General features: G+C 39.7%; 1 protein-coding gene across 1 annotated transcript; it reads left to right on the top strand.

The window, feature by feature from the left end:
• The first annotated feature begins 467 nt into the window (after positions 1 to 467).
• On the top strand, positions 468 to 14,799 carry LOC108716272 (vomeronasal type-2 receptor 26). Its single transcript, XM_018262394.1, has 4 exons — positions 468 to 1,289; positions 7,644 to 7,862; positions 11,571 to 11,694; positions 13,904 to 14,799. The coding sequence occupies exons 1-4, from the start codon at positions 468 to 470 to the stop codon at positions 14,797 to 14,799; spliced, it is 2,061 nt and encodes a 686-aa protein (XP_018117883.1).
• The last annotated feature ends 1,834 nt before the right edge of the window (positions 14,800 to 16,633 follow it).

The raw sequence follows: 16,633 nt of genomic DNA, 5'->3' as shown, positions 1-16,633 counted from the left end.
AGAAACATTGGGGTGTCACCCTGCTATAGTTCCAGCGGTACCCAGGGTACAAATAAGCACTCACCCCAAATCTCCCCCTAACTGGCCTTCAGACTGGGCCCCCTTAGCTCATAACAAGGTTACAGATATATAGAAACATTGGGGTAACAGTCACCCTGCTATAGTTCCAGGGGTACCCAGGGCACAAATAAACACTCACCCCAAATCTCCCCCTAACTGACCTTCAGACTGGGCCTCCTTAGCTCATAACAAGGTTACAGATATATAGAAACATTGGGGTAACAGTCACCCTGCTATAGTTCCAGGTATATTCCTTATAAAAAGCTGATAACAAGGTTACATATATATATATATATATATATATATATATATATATAGGTGATGTGATGTTTGTGCAATTTGTATATCGAAATTGATACAGCAGACACTCCACTCCCAATATTTTTTTAAAGATCAGTTACGGTGCCATGGATCCAGTTTTCAATGACAGAACCCAGTTCCCATCATTCTACAGAACTATCCCCAATGTGAAGGCAGAAATTGATGGGATTGTGCAGATACTGAAGCACTTTGGCTGGAAATGGGTCGGACTCATTATATCAGATGATGACACTGGATACAGAGCCCGGGAAAGGATAACTGAGGAACTTTCAAGTGTTCAGGGCTGTGTAGCTTTTTCCGCTATTATCAATAACACATTTTATCTTGAGAAATATTATGAAGATACAATTGTTGCTACAATTCGGAAAAACAGTGCTAAAGTTATAGTTGTGTTTTCTAGCACTAAATCCACTCTCAGCTTTCTTAGTCTATTTTTATTCAATAAAATGCCAAGGAGAATTTGGGTCATGTCTTCCTTTTTCACAAAAATTTTTAATTTAAGGAAAAAGAAAATAGAAACCACATTTAATGGTTCCCTGATGGTGCTAGTTCAGGAAGGACAGATCCCTGGTTTTGAACATTTTTTTAATTCATTTACTCCTAACAAATATCCCAAAAATGAATTAACACGAATTATATGGGAAGGTTTGTTTCGCTGCTATTTCCTGGATGCTATCAGCTTGATAATAACTGTCCCAGGAGCCAAAGTAAAATACTGCACAGGGAATGAGACTCTCAGTGATAGACATTTATTACTGTATGGGAATCACAATTACAGAATCACTTATAGAGTTTACACTGCAGTCTATGCACTGGCACACGCCCTGCACAATCTCTACTCTGCTCAGCCACCAGCCAATCACTGGGACCGATTGGAAACTCTACAAATGAATGTGAAGCCCTGGCAGGTAGGTTTTTACCTAAAGTAAGTATTATATTTTATATTGCCCAAAAGAAGGGCTCAGTTACTGCATGTTCTAAGGCGAATGTAGTAATTAAATAAGCAAAAAGAATTTATAACTGAGATCTCCTAAAAAATTTTTTGTCAAACTTAAATTCCTGAAATATAGTTGGTCCCAGATTTAAGGAGGCCATACTCTGGCTTAATCACATGTTGTGGCTCATACATTGGCCAACATGGAACACCAGCAGATGACATTACCAAACCTGCCCATTCCCCAAACTGACCAAAATCCATATGAATATCAATTGGGATAGGTTGGTGTCACGATCGCCGCCCGGAGCAGGTCCAGGAGCTCCGGGCGGCGCGTCCTTCCCTGCCGGCGTCGCTCCCAAAATGGCGCAATGACGTCAGCACGTCGACATCGGCAAGGACGCCGATGACGTCAGAATGGCGCCAAATTCAAATATAAAAGCCTTACCAAGACGCCAGAATGGCGCCCAAGTATAGGATTCATTCCTGTGAAGTTTCCTGGGTTTCCTGTCTGCTTCGCTGAAGACTTATCTTGTTCCTGTTTGTTGCTGACCTCTTGCCTGGACTTTTGGACTTTGCTAATATTCTGCCTGCCTTTGAACTCTTGCCTGGATCCCGACTACTCTTTTGATTAACCCTTTGGACACCGCGACCTTGCTCCCTCAAGAGGGCTTCCTCCTCGATCCTGACTACCTCCCTGGAGGGACCTCCCGGCTCCCTGACAGTTGGACATCATAAATGTGCTGGCAGTTTTCTAAGATATCATTTGGGTGTATATGGCTAGCTCCAGAAGTAATTTTGAATAGGGTTTTGTTTGTAAGTTTTCAAAGTGTTCCTTTAAGATTTCCAGGGCAGTTGTACAGATTTGGAGATTGAGTCTCACGGAGAACTAGATAAACCCCATATCAAAAATTTGTAAAAAAAATTGTAAACTGTGGTGATTCGGCCTTTTGAATGTTAAATATGTACTAGTATTTATTCTTGACTGAAATTAATCTGGCCATTAATGACCTGTTGCTTACAGTATATGTTGTATTGTTTGTTTGTTTTTGAATCTATATGAAACTTTGTGATGAAATAAAAGCTGTAAGATCTAGAATCAAGGTTTCAATTTAAATACTTCAGCAGTTCACATCAGTTTCCCCGACCCCTGCTAGGTTTACCTACTATCTCTTTGAGGCATGTGGAATTATAACTTATAACAGGAGATAGTCTATGCAAGTGTAAGGGTATAAGGTTAAGGGTCTTTTTATTTAAAAAAAAAGTGTTAGGGATTAACTCCAGCTTGGTAAACATGGGCTGTATTTGTTCACAGTTTGGGATAAGATAATTTCCTCATTCCCTGGGGGAGCTGGGAGTTTCTCTGTAGCCAGGGATGTTTGTTGATTCATTTAACCCTAAAAAATGAAGGACCCCAAGGCGTTGCTTCTTCAGTCTCAGGGCCTAGCAGCTCTAGTAGGTTGAAGTTGGGACCAAGGAGGCAGCTGTATAACAAAAAGTAGAATTTGCAGTATCCGAAGGGTTAAGAGTTTGTAGACATATCCAGGCAAAATATTAGGGCTGACAGTGACTAGCAAAGTCAGAATCAAGGCAGGGGGTCAGGAACTGAAAGATCAAGGTGAAATACCAGTTTTGGGGTACTCAGGAACTTCATAGAGAAAGACCTATATTCAGGCATTGAATCCGGGTCTCTGGTGCCATTTTATTTAGAATTTTGCATCAAAACACCACTTGGTAATACCACAGCTCATTACGTGACCACAATGGAGTGCTCCTGACATTCAGATGACACTTGCCTAGAAAGGTAGGTGGTGCTTTGGTGCCTGGGGCATCAGACCTCAGTAGGAGGAGAAAATCGGAAAAGTTAGAAAGGTTAGAGTTTGCACCTCAAGGAGTGAAATTTAGACTGATGTAAAATAATAGAGCACTCAGATATTCCAACAAGGAGGGGTAAAAATGTAGTACCCTAGACATCAACTTCTAGCAGCAGGAGTCAAGTGGATAGGCCCATGTATAGAGAAATCCTATGAGTAGCACCATTGTGATGACCTTGTACTCTGGAGACTGTACACTTGATAGAGATTACAAACGCTGCCTGTTGCTAACGTCCCGCCTGTGCCTATGTCATTATAGGTGGTAAATATACTGAATATAAAATGTTCGGTTTATCCTGAAGTAACATCTAAGAGACTATGCATAACAGTCTTACAGTTAACTGAATTCTAAGAACAAGTTATTGCAAGGTCTTTGTGTCTCAGAATCAGTGTGGAAAGTGAAGACCCATCTGATAGAAGAAGTTGTGTGTAGCCCATGCTCTGTTAGCAGTTGAAGGAACTCAATGGGCCTGGGAAAAGAAAGATAAGTTCAACAGCAGCAGATCAAGGAGGAGCGATATCCCAAACAATAAATCTTACCTACCTGCCTAGATAGTGTTACGCAAGCATCTCTAGTGCTTTTTACTGTAGCCCCCATCATTTTTCTATATCTCTTTTGGTGGCAGTTAAAGTAGTATCAGCAGTGCTTAAATAAAAGGTAAATAGTGCTGATGCCATTGATTTTACATTTGCAGGATGCCTTTTGATCAATGTTACATCAAATGTATATTAAAGAAAATAAAGTGCTAGAATCCTCAAAAATTCATTGAGGAGGGGGATTTAACAGAAAGAATAAAATATAGTATAGTATTTTTTTTAAAAAATTTTTTTGTTTTTTGTTTTTTAAAAAATTGTTAAGACCCACCGTGATTATTAACAGTGATAATAGTGTTCTTTTATTTAACTTAGAAGAAGAGAGCCCAAAAAAATGAAAGTGGTGAATTTTAAATGAAAGATAACAAAAAAAGAATAAAAAATAAAAATAAAATATGAAAAATAAAATTAAAAAATTGCAAAATATAAGACATTTATCAGTAAAGTAACAAATGAAACATTTGAAATAAAGGATTTGATTAAATGTGAAACAGCGAATATTATATATGGTTTAGAATGTCCCTGCGGACTCCAATATGTAGGGAAAACAAATAGAAAGATAAAGGAAAGGATTGGAGAACACATAAATAATATAAAAAAAGGAAATATGAAGCATTCCGTATCTAAACACTTTACAGAGAAACATAACAAAAATCCGTCAGGCTTGAAATGGTGGGGTATAGAACAAGTTAAAAATAATTGGAGAGGAGGAAACCTGGTGACCAAAACCCTACAAAGAGAAAGCTGGTGGATACATAGGATAAAATCCCTTACTCCTTTGGGGTTAAATATAGATTTTAACCTTAAAGCGTTTCTAGACAAATAAACAAGTAATATAGTCACAAGAATCCTGAATGTAACTATATTCTACTGATAACACTATGGGGATTGAAACTGTTACTTTCGTAATGATAATTGACACTTCCCTTAGACAATTCTAGATAAGGAAATGGCTACTCTTTTCAGGTCTTATCAAAAGACAGAAATAGACACTTTGAAATGTAATTTTAAAAAAATACAGAGTGGTGCCATACAGGTTATACTCAAGAGTGTGACAAACACTGAATGTGACAATTATCGCTTAAATTAATGTTGGAGTCCAAGTGTTTAAATTGTTTTTAAATTGTTTTTCTAAACTGTTTTTTAAAAAAAAGTTTTTTAAAATTATGGATGTTTAATGCTGTAGAATTGTTGAATACATATGCTTAATCTTTCTATATGTATAAATTAGTGCACTAAATCCCTTCTGGGTGTAGAAACAATAGGGCAGGATTTTTTTGAAGTTATGATACGCACTAGCTGTATAAAGAACAGTGCCTAAATGCACTGAAACACTTGTAAATAAAGTTGTTGTAAGTTTGGTTGAGAGCGCACAGAGAATAAAGGGGCAAGAAAGTATGTGGACGTCATCGCTCAGGAAGAAGCCAGCCAGGCGAAACGCGTAAGCGAAAAGGACCACGCTAACCTTTTGCAGGAGTACCCGATCCAGAGAGACGTCTGTATCTTCCGAGGGACGCCAAGGAGACACAGCGACTTTCGCGGGACTTTTACCAATCCTTTTGCAGTTTTACCGATCGTGTTTGTGAGTGTATTTTTATTCTATTAAACTGTTTTAAAGTGATCCCTGCACATGCCCCTCTCTATTTTTATCCCTCCTACAACAACCTGGATAGTAGAAAAAGAGTGGAAACAGCGCGAACAGGACCTATCAGACGCTCTCCCTTAACTCACATTTGGTGAGTGAGCTGCACAACCGGCTGTACCGGAATTGTGGCAAAGTATTCTATGTTACCTTTCCTCTAATCCATAGAGTGTGGATCTTAAACGGGAAAAATCTAAGGGGAAGTTGAACCCACACCAAATATTCCTTAATTACATTAATATTCACCTATTGCACAATTGAATGTGTTTTAAGTAATAAATAACACTGAATTCACTATCACTTGGAGAGAAATCGTTGGCATTTATTAATTCACTAAATTATTCACTTGTTCACTTTTTAATTTTTTAATTTTATTTTTCATATTTTATTTTTATTTTTTATTCTTTTTTTGTTATCTTTCATTTAAAATTCACCACTTTCATTTTTTTGGGCTCTCTTCTTCTAAGTTAAATAAAAGAACACTATTATCACTGTTAATAATCACGGTGGGTCTTAACAATTTTTTAAAAAACAAAAAACAAAAAAAATTTTTAAAAAAATACTATACTATATTTTATTCTTTCTGTTAAATCCCCCTCCTCAATGAATTTTTGAGGATTCTAGCACTTTATTTTCTGTACTTGGAGATCGTCTCAAACAGGTGGAGGAGGACCTGCAAGTGCTGAACTGTGGGGAAACCAAAGTTTGTCCTTGGATACAACCTGATATATTTGGATCAAATGTATATTGTCAGCACACAATGCAGCAGGATCAGAGGAGCCGAGCATGTATTACATAGGACCCATGACCCAAGTATGGCTATTCTGAAATCTGTTCAGCACAAAAGGCGGCCATCTCAATCCTTTAATATCTAACAACTAGATTTATCCTTTACTAGTAATTATTTCATAAGAATAAATGTATTCATTGAAGTAAGGATAAATAAATCAAAGGTCCCAAAAGAGTAATGACTCACCACATTGAGGAAGAGGCCCAGGTGCACCACCCAGAGTCTTCAGCAATGGGAGCAGATCAAGGGAATTTGTAGAGCAGGCACCCAAAATAAAGCAAGTTGAAAACGTTTATTATGTCCAAATATTTGTAACACAAAATGCGTTAGGCTTTATATTTGGACATAATAAGCTTTTTCAAATGCTTTTACTCGCCTGGTGGAAGAATGCCTTTATTTTGAGTGCCTGCTCTATAATTGTAGTCATTGCCAGCCTTTCAAACAGATAAATACTGCAATAGTTTATCCCAGCATACTTTATTGTTAATTATTCATGCTGTTATTGCACAAACTTAAACCTCATTCATTAAAGGTAATTGCTTCCATGGCTCTTCCTTGTTCTTCTCTATATTTGTGCTTGGTGTGCTTCGTCTGTCCCACCTCCTGTTTAGAATCTTGCGCTAGTGCATTTCTTGATGCAGGGGAACCATGGAGCTACCACCACCCTGAAGTGCCACTTATTGCTAGGTTCCCAATGTGGGCTACAAAGAAAGGTGCAGAAGACTTGAATCTAAGGAATCACATCTGAGCATCAGTTAAGTCAGTGCTCTCCAACTGATGTTCCAAGGGTCTACCTTGTGGGACCCTGCATTTAAGTGAGACTGCTATTAGACCTAAGTCTATCTAAGCTTTACTGTGGCTAAGCTTTAAATTGGATCAATACTTCTTTTAACTGGTCCCTGTATTATTCACACCTCAGACAGTATTGTACTGTTCATCTAAGATTGGTCCTGATGAGTTACTTGTATGGTTCTGATTGGTTTCCCTGTCTTCTGCTCTACTCTGCATATGTATGCCATATTCTGCTTGTATGTGCCATAATCTGCCTGCCCAACTCTGCCTGTGTGTGCCATACTCTGCCTGTGATAACTTTGCTGTATGTGGGAGGTGAGCCTTGTAGGGACCCTGGGACCAATGTTTTTTAATGTGTTGGGGGCACTGGCACCAATTTTATTTGAATGTGTAGGGAGTCCTTTATTGTGCAGGGACTGGAGATTTCTGATAGCAGCCCTGTACCTGTCCCTGCTCCATTCAAGTATGTTATATACATTAAAAGGGGAAAGAGGATAGCCTCAAGATATATTGATTGCTTAACTTGTCTATGGATATCTTGTTTGTAGGCACCATATCCAATGAACAATACCTGTACACAATGTTCAGAAGATCAAATTATTCTTATCAGTCTCATTCTGATTTTCTTTTCTTCAGCTGAATGTCTTCGTTCGCAATGTAAGTTTCACCACCAACGGCAACACTCACTCCTTCAATGAATATGGAGACCCGCCAGCCAGTTTTGACATTATCAAGTGGGTTTTCTTATCAAACAACTATATGTTAAAAAATAAAGTTGGATATTTCAATGCATCAACCAGGGAACAGATTTACATCAACAACAGTGAGGATCTGTTTGGTCCATTCTTTGAAAAGGTAAGAGGGAAAACAAGTTGAACAGATGAACATATTTTCATATAGTTTTGCTCATTGACTTTTGAGCCACCACTTGCTGCTCCCTAAATGGGGTGCTTTGTGCACCTGTGAGCACCGAAAAAGGGCCACCATAGAATCATTTTTATAACCTCTCTTCATATACAGGAAATCTTAAGAGAAAACTGTCTTTGCATATAATACACAAGAGTCATGAATATCCTGTAAATGATTTCCTTATAATCGGAGCTTAGTGATGTCATCGGTTATAATCAACGTTTGATGTTGATGTTATTTCTGTCACATGACTCACTGAAACTTGTGTATTATAATAATTAACAAAATATGAGAATATTAGAAGTCACTTTGGCCTTGTGCTTTTATATGGTCATGGATCTCCTTGGTAACTTATAATATCCTTATATTTTACAGGAGGGGATACTTTATTCACTATATAATCTGCAGTTTGGCTATATTCCTATGGGCCAAACTGTAAATGATATCCTCATAAATGGTGCCCTTCTTTGTATACCTTTAAATGGACAGGCTCCAAGTTTCCATCTCTTTTTCTTGCACTTCCCTCACTGGCCCCTGCCTTCTCTGAAGCTCTCTGCTTTTAACCCTGTGTTTGCCACTGTTCAAAGGCCAATAGCGTCATCTGTATTGTTTGTTTATGATGATCCCTACAAGAACTTTCGTTCCTGCCATTACCCTGAAGACCTAATATGAGCAATTATTACTCGAGGATCATACCCTGTGCCACATTTGTTGCAGCTATGGGAGAAAGCTCTCCCTTGATTTTGACCTATACATTGATTTTTTACTTTACATATTTAACTGTATATTATAATGAATAATTAACCCTGTACTTAAAATTGTAAAGGTATAAGAAATCACCTGGCAGCTATGTGAGCTGTATAAAAGCACTTTAAATAGTCACCTAACTCCTCGGTGACTTATAACATCTTTATTAATAGTGATGAAAAAATTTGCTGTGACCAAAAAGTTGGGAAAACAAATAATTCACTGCATGAAAAACATGGTGGTGCATTGGTCTCCTTTTCCCAGATGGGCCCTTGCTAAATGGAAGAGAGAGGCTTTTGTGCAATTACAAGTAAATAAAAACATAAACAAGGACAACGTTTATTTCCAAACACAACACGGTAATTAGATACAATTAAGGCAGAACTTAGCCACATGACATCACTGTGAAGACATTTGGTAGATTTAAGAAACACTTTCAGGTTACCAGCTAGTAGTCAGGAATCAGGATCTCCTCCAGTGGAATTGTTCAGGGAGTGGAATCCTAAACCTGAACCCCTTTAGAACTGTGGTCCATTCACTGCAGGACAGTTATGTCTACAAGAGAGCTTAGTGGTCAATATTGATATGTCATTTAGATAACATACAGAAATGGGATATAGCAACTATTTCAAAACCTAGAAAAAAAGCTAAGGTCCTGGTCTTTGCCTCTAACAACCACCTCTGCTACTCAGATGCCACCAGGTATTAACATGAGAGGACCAAGGGGGGAGTTCTGGGCAGGTAAAAGAACCATAATGTATACAGGAAGAACAGGGAACAAGGAGCGTGGTCAAGTGACAGGCCAGGTCAATACCAAACAGATAATACGGTAGCAAATCAGGAAGCAGAAGCATAGTAAAGGTCACAGGCCAGGGTCAAACACACCACTAGCGCTCACCAGAATCATGATACGGGGAATAGTCAGAAACAAGCATGCATCAGAAACAGGCAGGGAACTAAGGAAGGTTAGGGACAGGCAAGATCAGGAACCAGTTAAACAAGCTTGAATCGAACCCAGAAACTATTGTAAATAGACCTACATTGGGAAATGAGTCAGTGCAATGTAGGGGAGGAACTCCACGATACTGCGTTTTTATCTGACAGTCGGATAAATGTAGTTCTTACCTGCGATTTCTCCTTCACTTTATGTTATCTTCACAACATCCGACACATTGCATGTGTTTCATCGCATGGTGACATGTTGGCACCAGACGCATTGTGGAGTTCCTCCCTATGGGGTTTTATAGGCAGCTTAATAGCTTACACAGATCACTTGTGGCCAGAGAACAGGTGAAACAAGCCATGCCTATTTGCAATTACATGGAAAGCAATAGGAGTGAACTAGGGCCTGTACAAGCCGGATGGGCTTTATAGTGGATGGCAGATATGCATCCCCTGTTTTTAGTTCCTGAGCCATCCATTTAGGAGTGTGCCCTTTAAGAAACACCAGAGGGTTAAGCAGCCAGAAGGTGGGCTGGACAGTCAAGGGGTGTGTAAGGGAGTGAGCAGCAGGTGTGCAGGGGGGGGAGAGAAGGAGCTGCACAGGAGGGCTGGGCTGTATTGTTGGAACGGCTGAACTTTCAGAGACCTGGGGGGGCCGATAGCCAGGGGGACATTTTCCTGTTGTTTTCCCCACAGACCAAGCCTGGATTGTACCTTGGGGTACTGAAAACTTAAAAATGCTGAAGTGAGCTATTTTGTTTGTTACTGGACTATATTGCTGAATGAAGCTGTTTTTCTTTCTGTTACATTTTGACTGCTGCTGGAAGCTCTTTGTGTTCAAAATAAACGGACTGTTTTTCTTTTCACCTTGGCGTGGCCTGTATTTATACTAACAATCCCGCTGTGATCCCCCCAAACTTCACAGGCCTTAGCTGTCTGCTCACATAGCACAGTGGCAATGCAGACTACACATAAACACCAGGTACCAGGTTGAACTCCAATCAGGTTGTTAAAGAAGGGAATTTTCAGCCATAGAGAAAATAACCATATGGGTCCCTTAAATCCTACTAAAGTTGTAATCCTACATGACACCTCTTTACAAGCCAACTGCCCTCATTTTGTTAGCATAGTCTTGAGGATCCCATGGGGACAGAATATTCTCAAAATTGGGAAGGTTTTGAGGTGGCGTGGGTTATATCTGGGCATAATTTGGTGTATGGACAGTGATTTTGCCTCTTAATACCTTCCTGGTTTTCTATTGTTAAATACTAGAAATGCTTCATATACAACTGAATTCTTTAATTTTGTTAATAGCCTTAATTAACAAAAATGTAGGAATGGTGCAATGTTTCCATCTGAAAAAGCCTTCACATGCTGCTTCAAAGCCATATTCAGAGTTCTGGGCCATTTTCATAACCAAGACTTAACCTAAACCTTCAAATTGTATTGACAAAGTGAGAGGAAAAAGGTATAAAAAATGGAAGGACTTAATTCAGCCAGAAGACATTGCTCAGTATTGCGTCTGATCCATCACCCATCTACACATGTGGCTCATTTAATCGAAGCCCACAAAAAGAGCAAGTATATTCTCAGGTCCCATGATTTTCTCATGAACTAATGCAAGACATTTGAGAATAGGGTGTCTGTGGATTGAAACAATGAATTTTGATGGATAGTAAAAGGGGCCATAAGCAAGTATTATATTTTAAAAATGGTTTGACTTGTCCAGTACAAATATTGCAATATAATAAATAAACTACCTCACCACTTGTCTCAGCATTGTTCTGTATATACTTCATGACCCCCTGTGGAAATATAAATCTGAACAATTTGCAATTAATGTTTAGATTCTGACAAGGACCCACAGTTTACTGTGAAAACTAGATCAAAATGCTGAAGTCATTTGTTTTGGTCTTTAATGTTCCTCAAAGGCAGAGTTTTATTATTTTTATTTTACAAATGCAGATGCCACAGTCTCGGTGCAATGCACCTTGTGCCCCAGGATACAGGATGACTAAAATAGAAGGGGCCCCATCTTGTTGTTATGACTGTGTCCAGTGTGGAGATGGAACATTTTCCAACACAACAGGTAAACAATATAGTAGCAGACAATAACAGGCATAATAGTTTAAAATAGGTGAAATGCATATTAGTTACACCCCTGTCAGTTCCCACCCTGGTGTCTCAATGCCAAGGTTTAAGGCATTTACAATGTTGTTCCAATCAAAATTGTCTCTTAGCTCTTAGTGCCGACATATTTTGCAGCAAAATCACAAGGAGTGAGCAAGATCAGAAGTAAGCAAGGTGACAGATGTAGTATATGGTATCACTTGGTAGCTAAACAGAGTGATGGTAGGCTTCTCTAAATAAGTGTTTTTTAAAAGATCATTTGAAAGCAGAAAGGTTAGGAGAAAGTTAGACAGATTGTAAGAAAGAATTCCAGAGGAAGATGTGAGGAGGTAATGAGAGAAGAGTTGAGGAGCAGCTCATTTTAGGTGCATGTTAAGCAGTTGGGTGAGTATCTAGAGATGTAGGGTGGGACAGAGTTATGAAGTGCTTTGAATGTCATGGTTATTAGTTTGAATTTTATTTTGAAAGATAGTGGAAGTTAGTGCAGGGATTGGCAGAGTGTCATGGCAGAGGAGGAGCAGTTGCTGAGGTGTATAAGCCTGGCAGCAGTATTCATTATGGACTAGAGAGGTGACAGTCTCTGGCAGGGTAGGTCAATTAGTAGAGTTACAGTAGTCTAGATGTGATATGATGAGAGTGAATAAGAATTTTGGCAGCATCTTGGATGATAAATTATCCATTTAGGATATATTCCTTAGATGAAAATGATATGATTTAATAAGTGACTGGATATGAGGAGTGAAGGACAGGGCAGAATCAAGGATTACCCCAAGGCACCGGGTCTGAGATAACTGAATGGTATGATAGATACCTCTGGGATGTTATGAGTGTTAGCTGGGGGAAAAAGAACCATTTCCATTTTAGAGAGTTTAATAAGTAGGGGATAAGATGATACTCCATTGTAAGAGACACTGAAGGAACAATTAGTGAGGTAAAAAGAGAACCAGGACAGGGCCATGTCATGAAGGCCAAATGAACGGAGTGACTGGAGGTGGAGAGGATGATCCACATTGTCAAAAGCAGCTGTATTAGCAATACTGTCAACTAATAATGTCACGCAGTATCAGTAGCAAGAAGTGGTTGTTGTCTATAGCGGTAAAAAGGTCATCAGTTAGTCAAATAAGGGCAGTTTCAATGGAGTGTTGTTGCCTAAAATCAGATTGTAGGGGGTCCAGCAAGTTATTGTCAGAGAGGAAAAATATCAGTTGGCTATAGACCATGTGTGCAAGTAGCTTAGAGAAGAAAGGTAGCAGAGAGATAGGTTGATGGTTATAAAGATTGGAGGGATTATGAGAGGTTTTTTTCAGAATAGTGGTAACAAGTGCATGTTTTAGTTGAGAAGGAAAGATTCAGGTTGAGAGCGAGAGATTAAATACAAGTGTCTAATAAGAGAGGGATTGGTGTTTCAAATAAGTTTGGTAGGAATGGGATAAAGTGGGCAGGCAGTAAGGTGAGAGAAAGCCAAACATTTTGAGACTTCCTCATCAGTCACAGGGGAGAAGGAGCACAGAAGAGTCTGGGGAGTGTGGAGGTGGTAAATGTATAGGGGGGCTTAAAGGAATTGTTCAGTGTAAAAATAAAAACTGAGAAATTGGGTACAGAGGAAAAGTGCAAAGGGAGGAGAAGAATGAGAAAAGTACAGGTGAAAAAAATGTAGATATAATGGAATTGTAGAGACAGAGTAGAAATACAATGTAATAATCCCACACTGAAATTAGAGTTCCTAACGGTGCCATCCTAAATGTGTAATTCAGATATGCTGTTGTAATAATGTAAGGCCAGGAGAACCACCAAGGTAAAGCTATCCCAGTCTAAAGATCATCACACCAAAATCACTTATTCTAGAACCCATATCAATAATATCTGGAGGGTAAATGAATGTGGAAGCAGAGGGCTCAGGTCTTTATCTCCCCTTTTTTTAAATCTCTCAAAAACAATTGTAAATGCATATTTGAAGTACAAAACCTTGATATTCATGACATTTTTAGATACATCTCTTTCAATGAGAACTAAACTTAAAAGCACTGGAGAATGCCAAATGCTATGCACCCCCATTGATTATAATTGATTGCCTAATGCCCCAGACATGTGCTCTAGAAAATGGCACCCATCTAGGGAAATTCTGTAGATGATGATCCATTATGATCTTCTTCCTCTTAATATTTTAGATGCTCTAGTTTGTTTGAAATGCCCTGTATATGAGATGTCTGATAGAAAAAGAACTGGCTGCATCCCAAAAGCTACAAACTATCTTTCGTATACAGACACCCTGGGAGCCAGTTTAACTTCCATTGCCTTGCTCCTCTTCATCACAGCTTCAGCAGTTTTGGGAAGTTTTTTAATATATTGGGACACTCCGATTGTAAGGGCCAACAACCAAAATCTCAGCTGTATTCTGATTTTTGCTCTCATGTTGTGTTTTCTCTGCATTTTATTATTCATTGGACGCCCAACACAGATATGTTGTCTCCTCCGACAAGTAACATTTGGGATTGTATTTACCATTTCTGTTTCTTCTGTGTTGGCTAAAACTCTCACAGTTATTATTGCCTTCAATGCCACAAAGCCTGGGAGCAAGCTGAAGAAGTATGTAGGAAGCCAACTGCCCATCATACTAGTCATTGTATGTTCTTTGGGTGAGATGTTGATTTCCGCTATCTGGATTGCCTCCAATCCTCCATTAGTGGAAGCTGATGTGTTTTCCGAAATGGACACAATCATTTTACTTTGTAATGAAGGATCAGTGACTCTATTCTTTTGTGTTATTGGATACATGGGAGCTCTGGCTTTTCTAAGTTTTATTGCTGCATTTCTAGCCAAGGATTTCCCTGACCGATTTAATGAGGCTAAAAACATCACTTTCAGTATGTTGGTGTTCTGTAGTGTGTGGGTGACATTTGTCCCTTCATACCTGAGCAGTAAGGGGAGTAGAATGGTGGCAGTTGAGATATTTGCCATCTTATCTTCTAGTGCTGGATTATTGGGCTGTATATTTGGCCCTAAGTGTTACATTATATACCTTAGGCCTCAATTAAATTCAAGAAGAACCACTATAAGAAAATAGTAAACTAGCCCCATTATCAACCTGCCAATATTGAGCAAGTTATATCTGTTATTGCATTTAACTATTTTATCTGGAAATCACATACCCTGCTTGTAAGACTGTTCCCCCTTTAATAGCACAATTGCTGTTTGACAGCTAGATTTTTTCTTGCTCAGTGGAGCAAAGACTGTAGAAATATACAAGGATGCGTGCCTTCATACAGAGGTACACTGTCTCTCCTCTCTATTGATTCTGTGAAGGAGCTCCACCCTCTGCAAGCTGACAGGAAGGAAGAGGGAGAGAAAAAGTGCTGCTAGGAGAGAGAAAGGACTGCTGGGAGAGAGAAGCAGCAGAGTACAAGCAAGGTGTACAAGCTCCCAGAGTTTCTGTGTGGGAAAGTTAGTAAGGAACCCCAGTGGCAGAAAAGCACGCTCTCTTTAGGGTGTGGAAGGAAAGCATGCTCTTCTCAGGGCATGGAAAACCAAATGCCTTTTTAGGACTTTGAAGCAACTGCCACATAAGTGGGGATTCCCTTCAGCAGTTCAGAGATCATCAGTTGACTTAGTGGGTGGAGACTCCAAGTTCATCAGCCATAAGGACATGGTTCAAAGCCAGAAAACTGCTCCTCTGATAGGGCCCCTGTGGAGAGCTGTTAATGCCAGAAATCCTGCTTCACTCAAGAAGAGTTTTCCAGGAGGGTATAAATTTTTCCAGCAATTAGTGTTGCCCCATACGTTCAGGAACATGTTGTTAAGGAGTCTGCATGATCACCATGGACATCTTGGAGTGGAGAAGACTTATGGTTTGGTCCAAGACCACTTTTTCTGGCCTAGAATGAGAGATGTTACTAGTTATTGTAGAAAGTGCCTAAGATGTCTGCAACGGAAGACACTCACGGTCCTTGCTGCCCCCATGGGTCACCTGGAGAGTTCAGAGCCCATGGACTTAGAGTGTATGGACTTTCTTTGTATTGAGAACGATTCAAGGGGCATCAGTAATGTGTTGGTAGTCACATATCACTTTAACAGGTATGCTCAAGCTTGCCCCACCAAGGACCAAAAACCCTCTACAATAGCCAAAATACTATGGGAGAAATTTTTCATTCACTATGGGTTGCCAAATAGACTACATTCGGATCAAGGCAGAGACTTTGAGAGCTGGCTTATTGAAGAGCTTTTGCAACTGTTGAACATTGAAAAGAGCAGAACTACTCCCTACCATCCTCAGGGAGATGCCCTCCCTGAAAGATTTAATAGAACATTGTTGGCTAGGTACTCTGCCAGTGGAGGTTAAAGGAGCTGGAGTAAGCATTTGGAGGCTAGGGTGCATGCCTATAACAGTACTTGGCATGATAGCACTGGTTTCTCTCTATACGTCTTGATGTTTGGGAGGGAGTCACGGTTGCCCTTTGATTTCCAGCTGGGTGTATCTACAGATGGAGTGAGACATCGGGGCCACTTTCAGTATGTTTCCCAGTTGAGAGAAAGCTTGGCTACTGCTTATCGCTTAGCTGAAGAGAATGTTAGCAAGTCGAGTGCCAATAACAAAAGAAAATTTGATCTTAAAGTCAAGTACAGAGAGTTGTTTCCAGGTGACAAAGTGTTAGGATTGACCCTACGTGAGCTGACAGGAAGGAAGAGGGATAAAGGAAGTGCTGCTGGGAGAAAGAAAGGGCTGCTGGGAGAGAGAAAGGGCTGCTGGGAGAGAGAAAGGCATGCTGGGAGAGACAAGCAGAAGAATACAAAGTATGCTCATGCTCCCAGAGTTTCTGTGTGGGAAAGTTAGTACGGAAACCCAGTGGCAGAAACGCTCGCTCTCTTTAGGGTGCGGAAGGAAAAGGGGTCCTTGTTAGGGC

This window comes from Xenopus laevis, chromosome 5L (assembly GCF_017654675.1).
Source record: "Xenopus laevis strain J_2021 chromosome 5L, Xenopus_laevis_v10.1, whole genome shotgun sequence".
Lineage (NCBI taxonomy): Eukaryota > Metazoa > Chordata > Amphibia > Anura > Pipidae > Xenopus > Xenopus laevis.
This window is presented reverse-complemented; position numbering and strand designations above follow the sequence as displayed.

Bases quoted from the DNA above. Each gene is read 5' to 3' on its own strand.
- LOC108716272 (XM_018262394.1), top strand. From the start codon at position 468: ATGGATCCAGTTTTCAATGACAGAACCCAGTTCCCATCATTCTACAGA. The intron at 1,290-7,643 runs GTAGGTTTTTAC...TCTTTTCTTCAG, and splicing joins TGAATGTGAAGCCCTGGCAG to CTGAATGTCTTCGTTCGCAA. The intron at 7,863-11,570 runs GTAAGAGGGAAA...TTACAAATGCAG, and splicing joins TTGGTCCATTCTTTGAAAAG to ATGCCACAGTCTCGGTGCAA.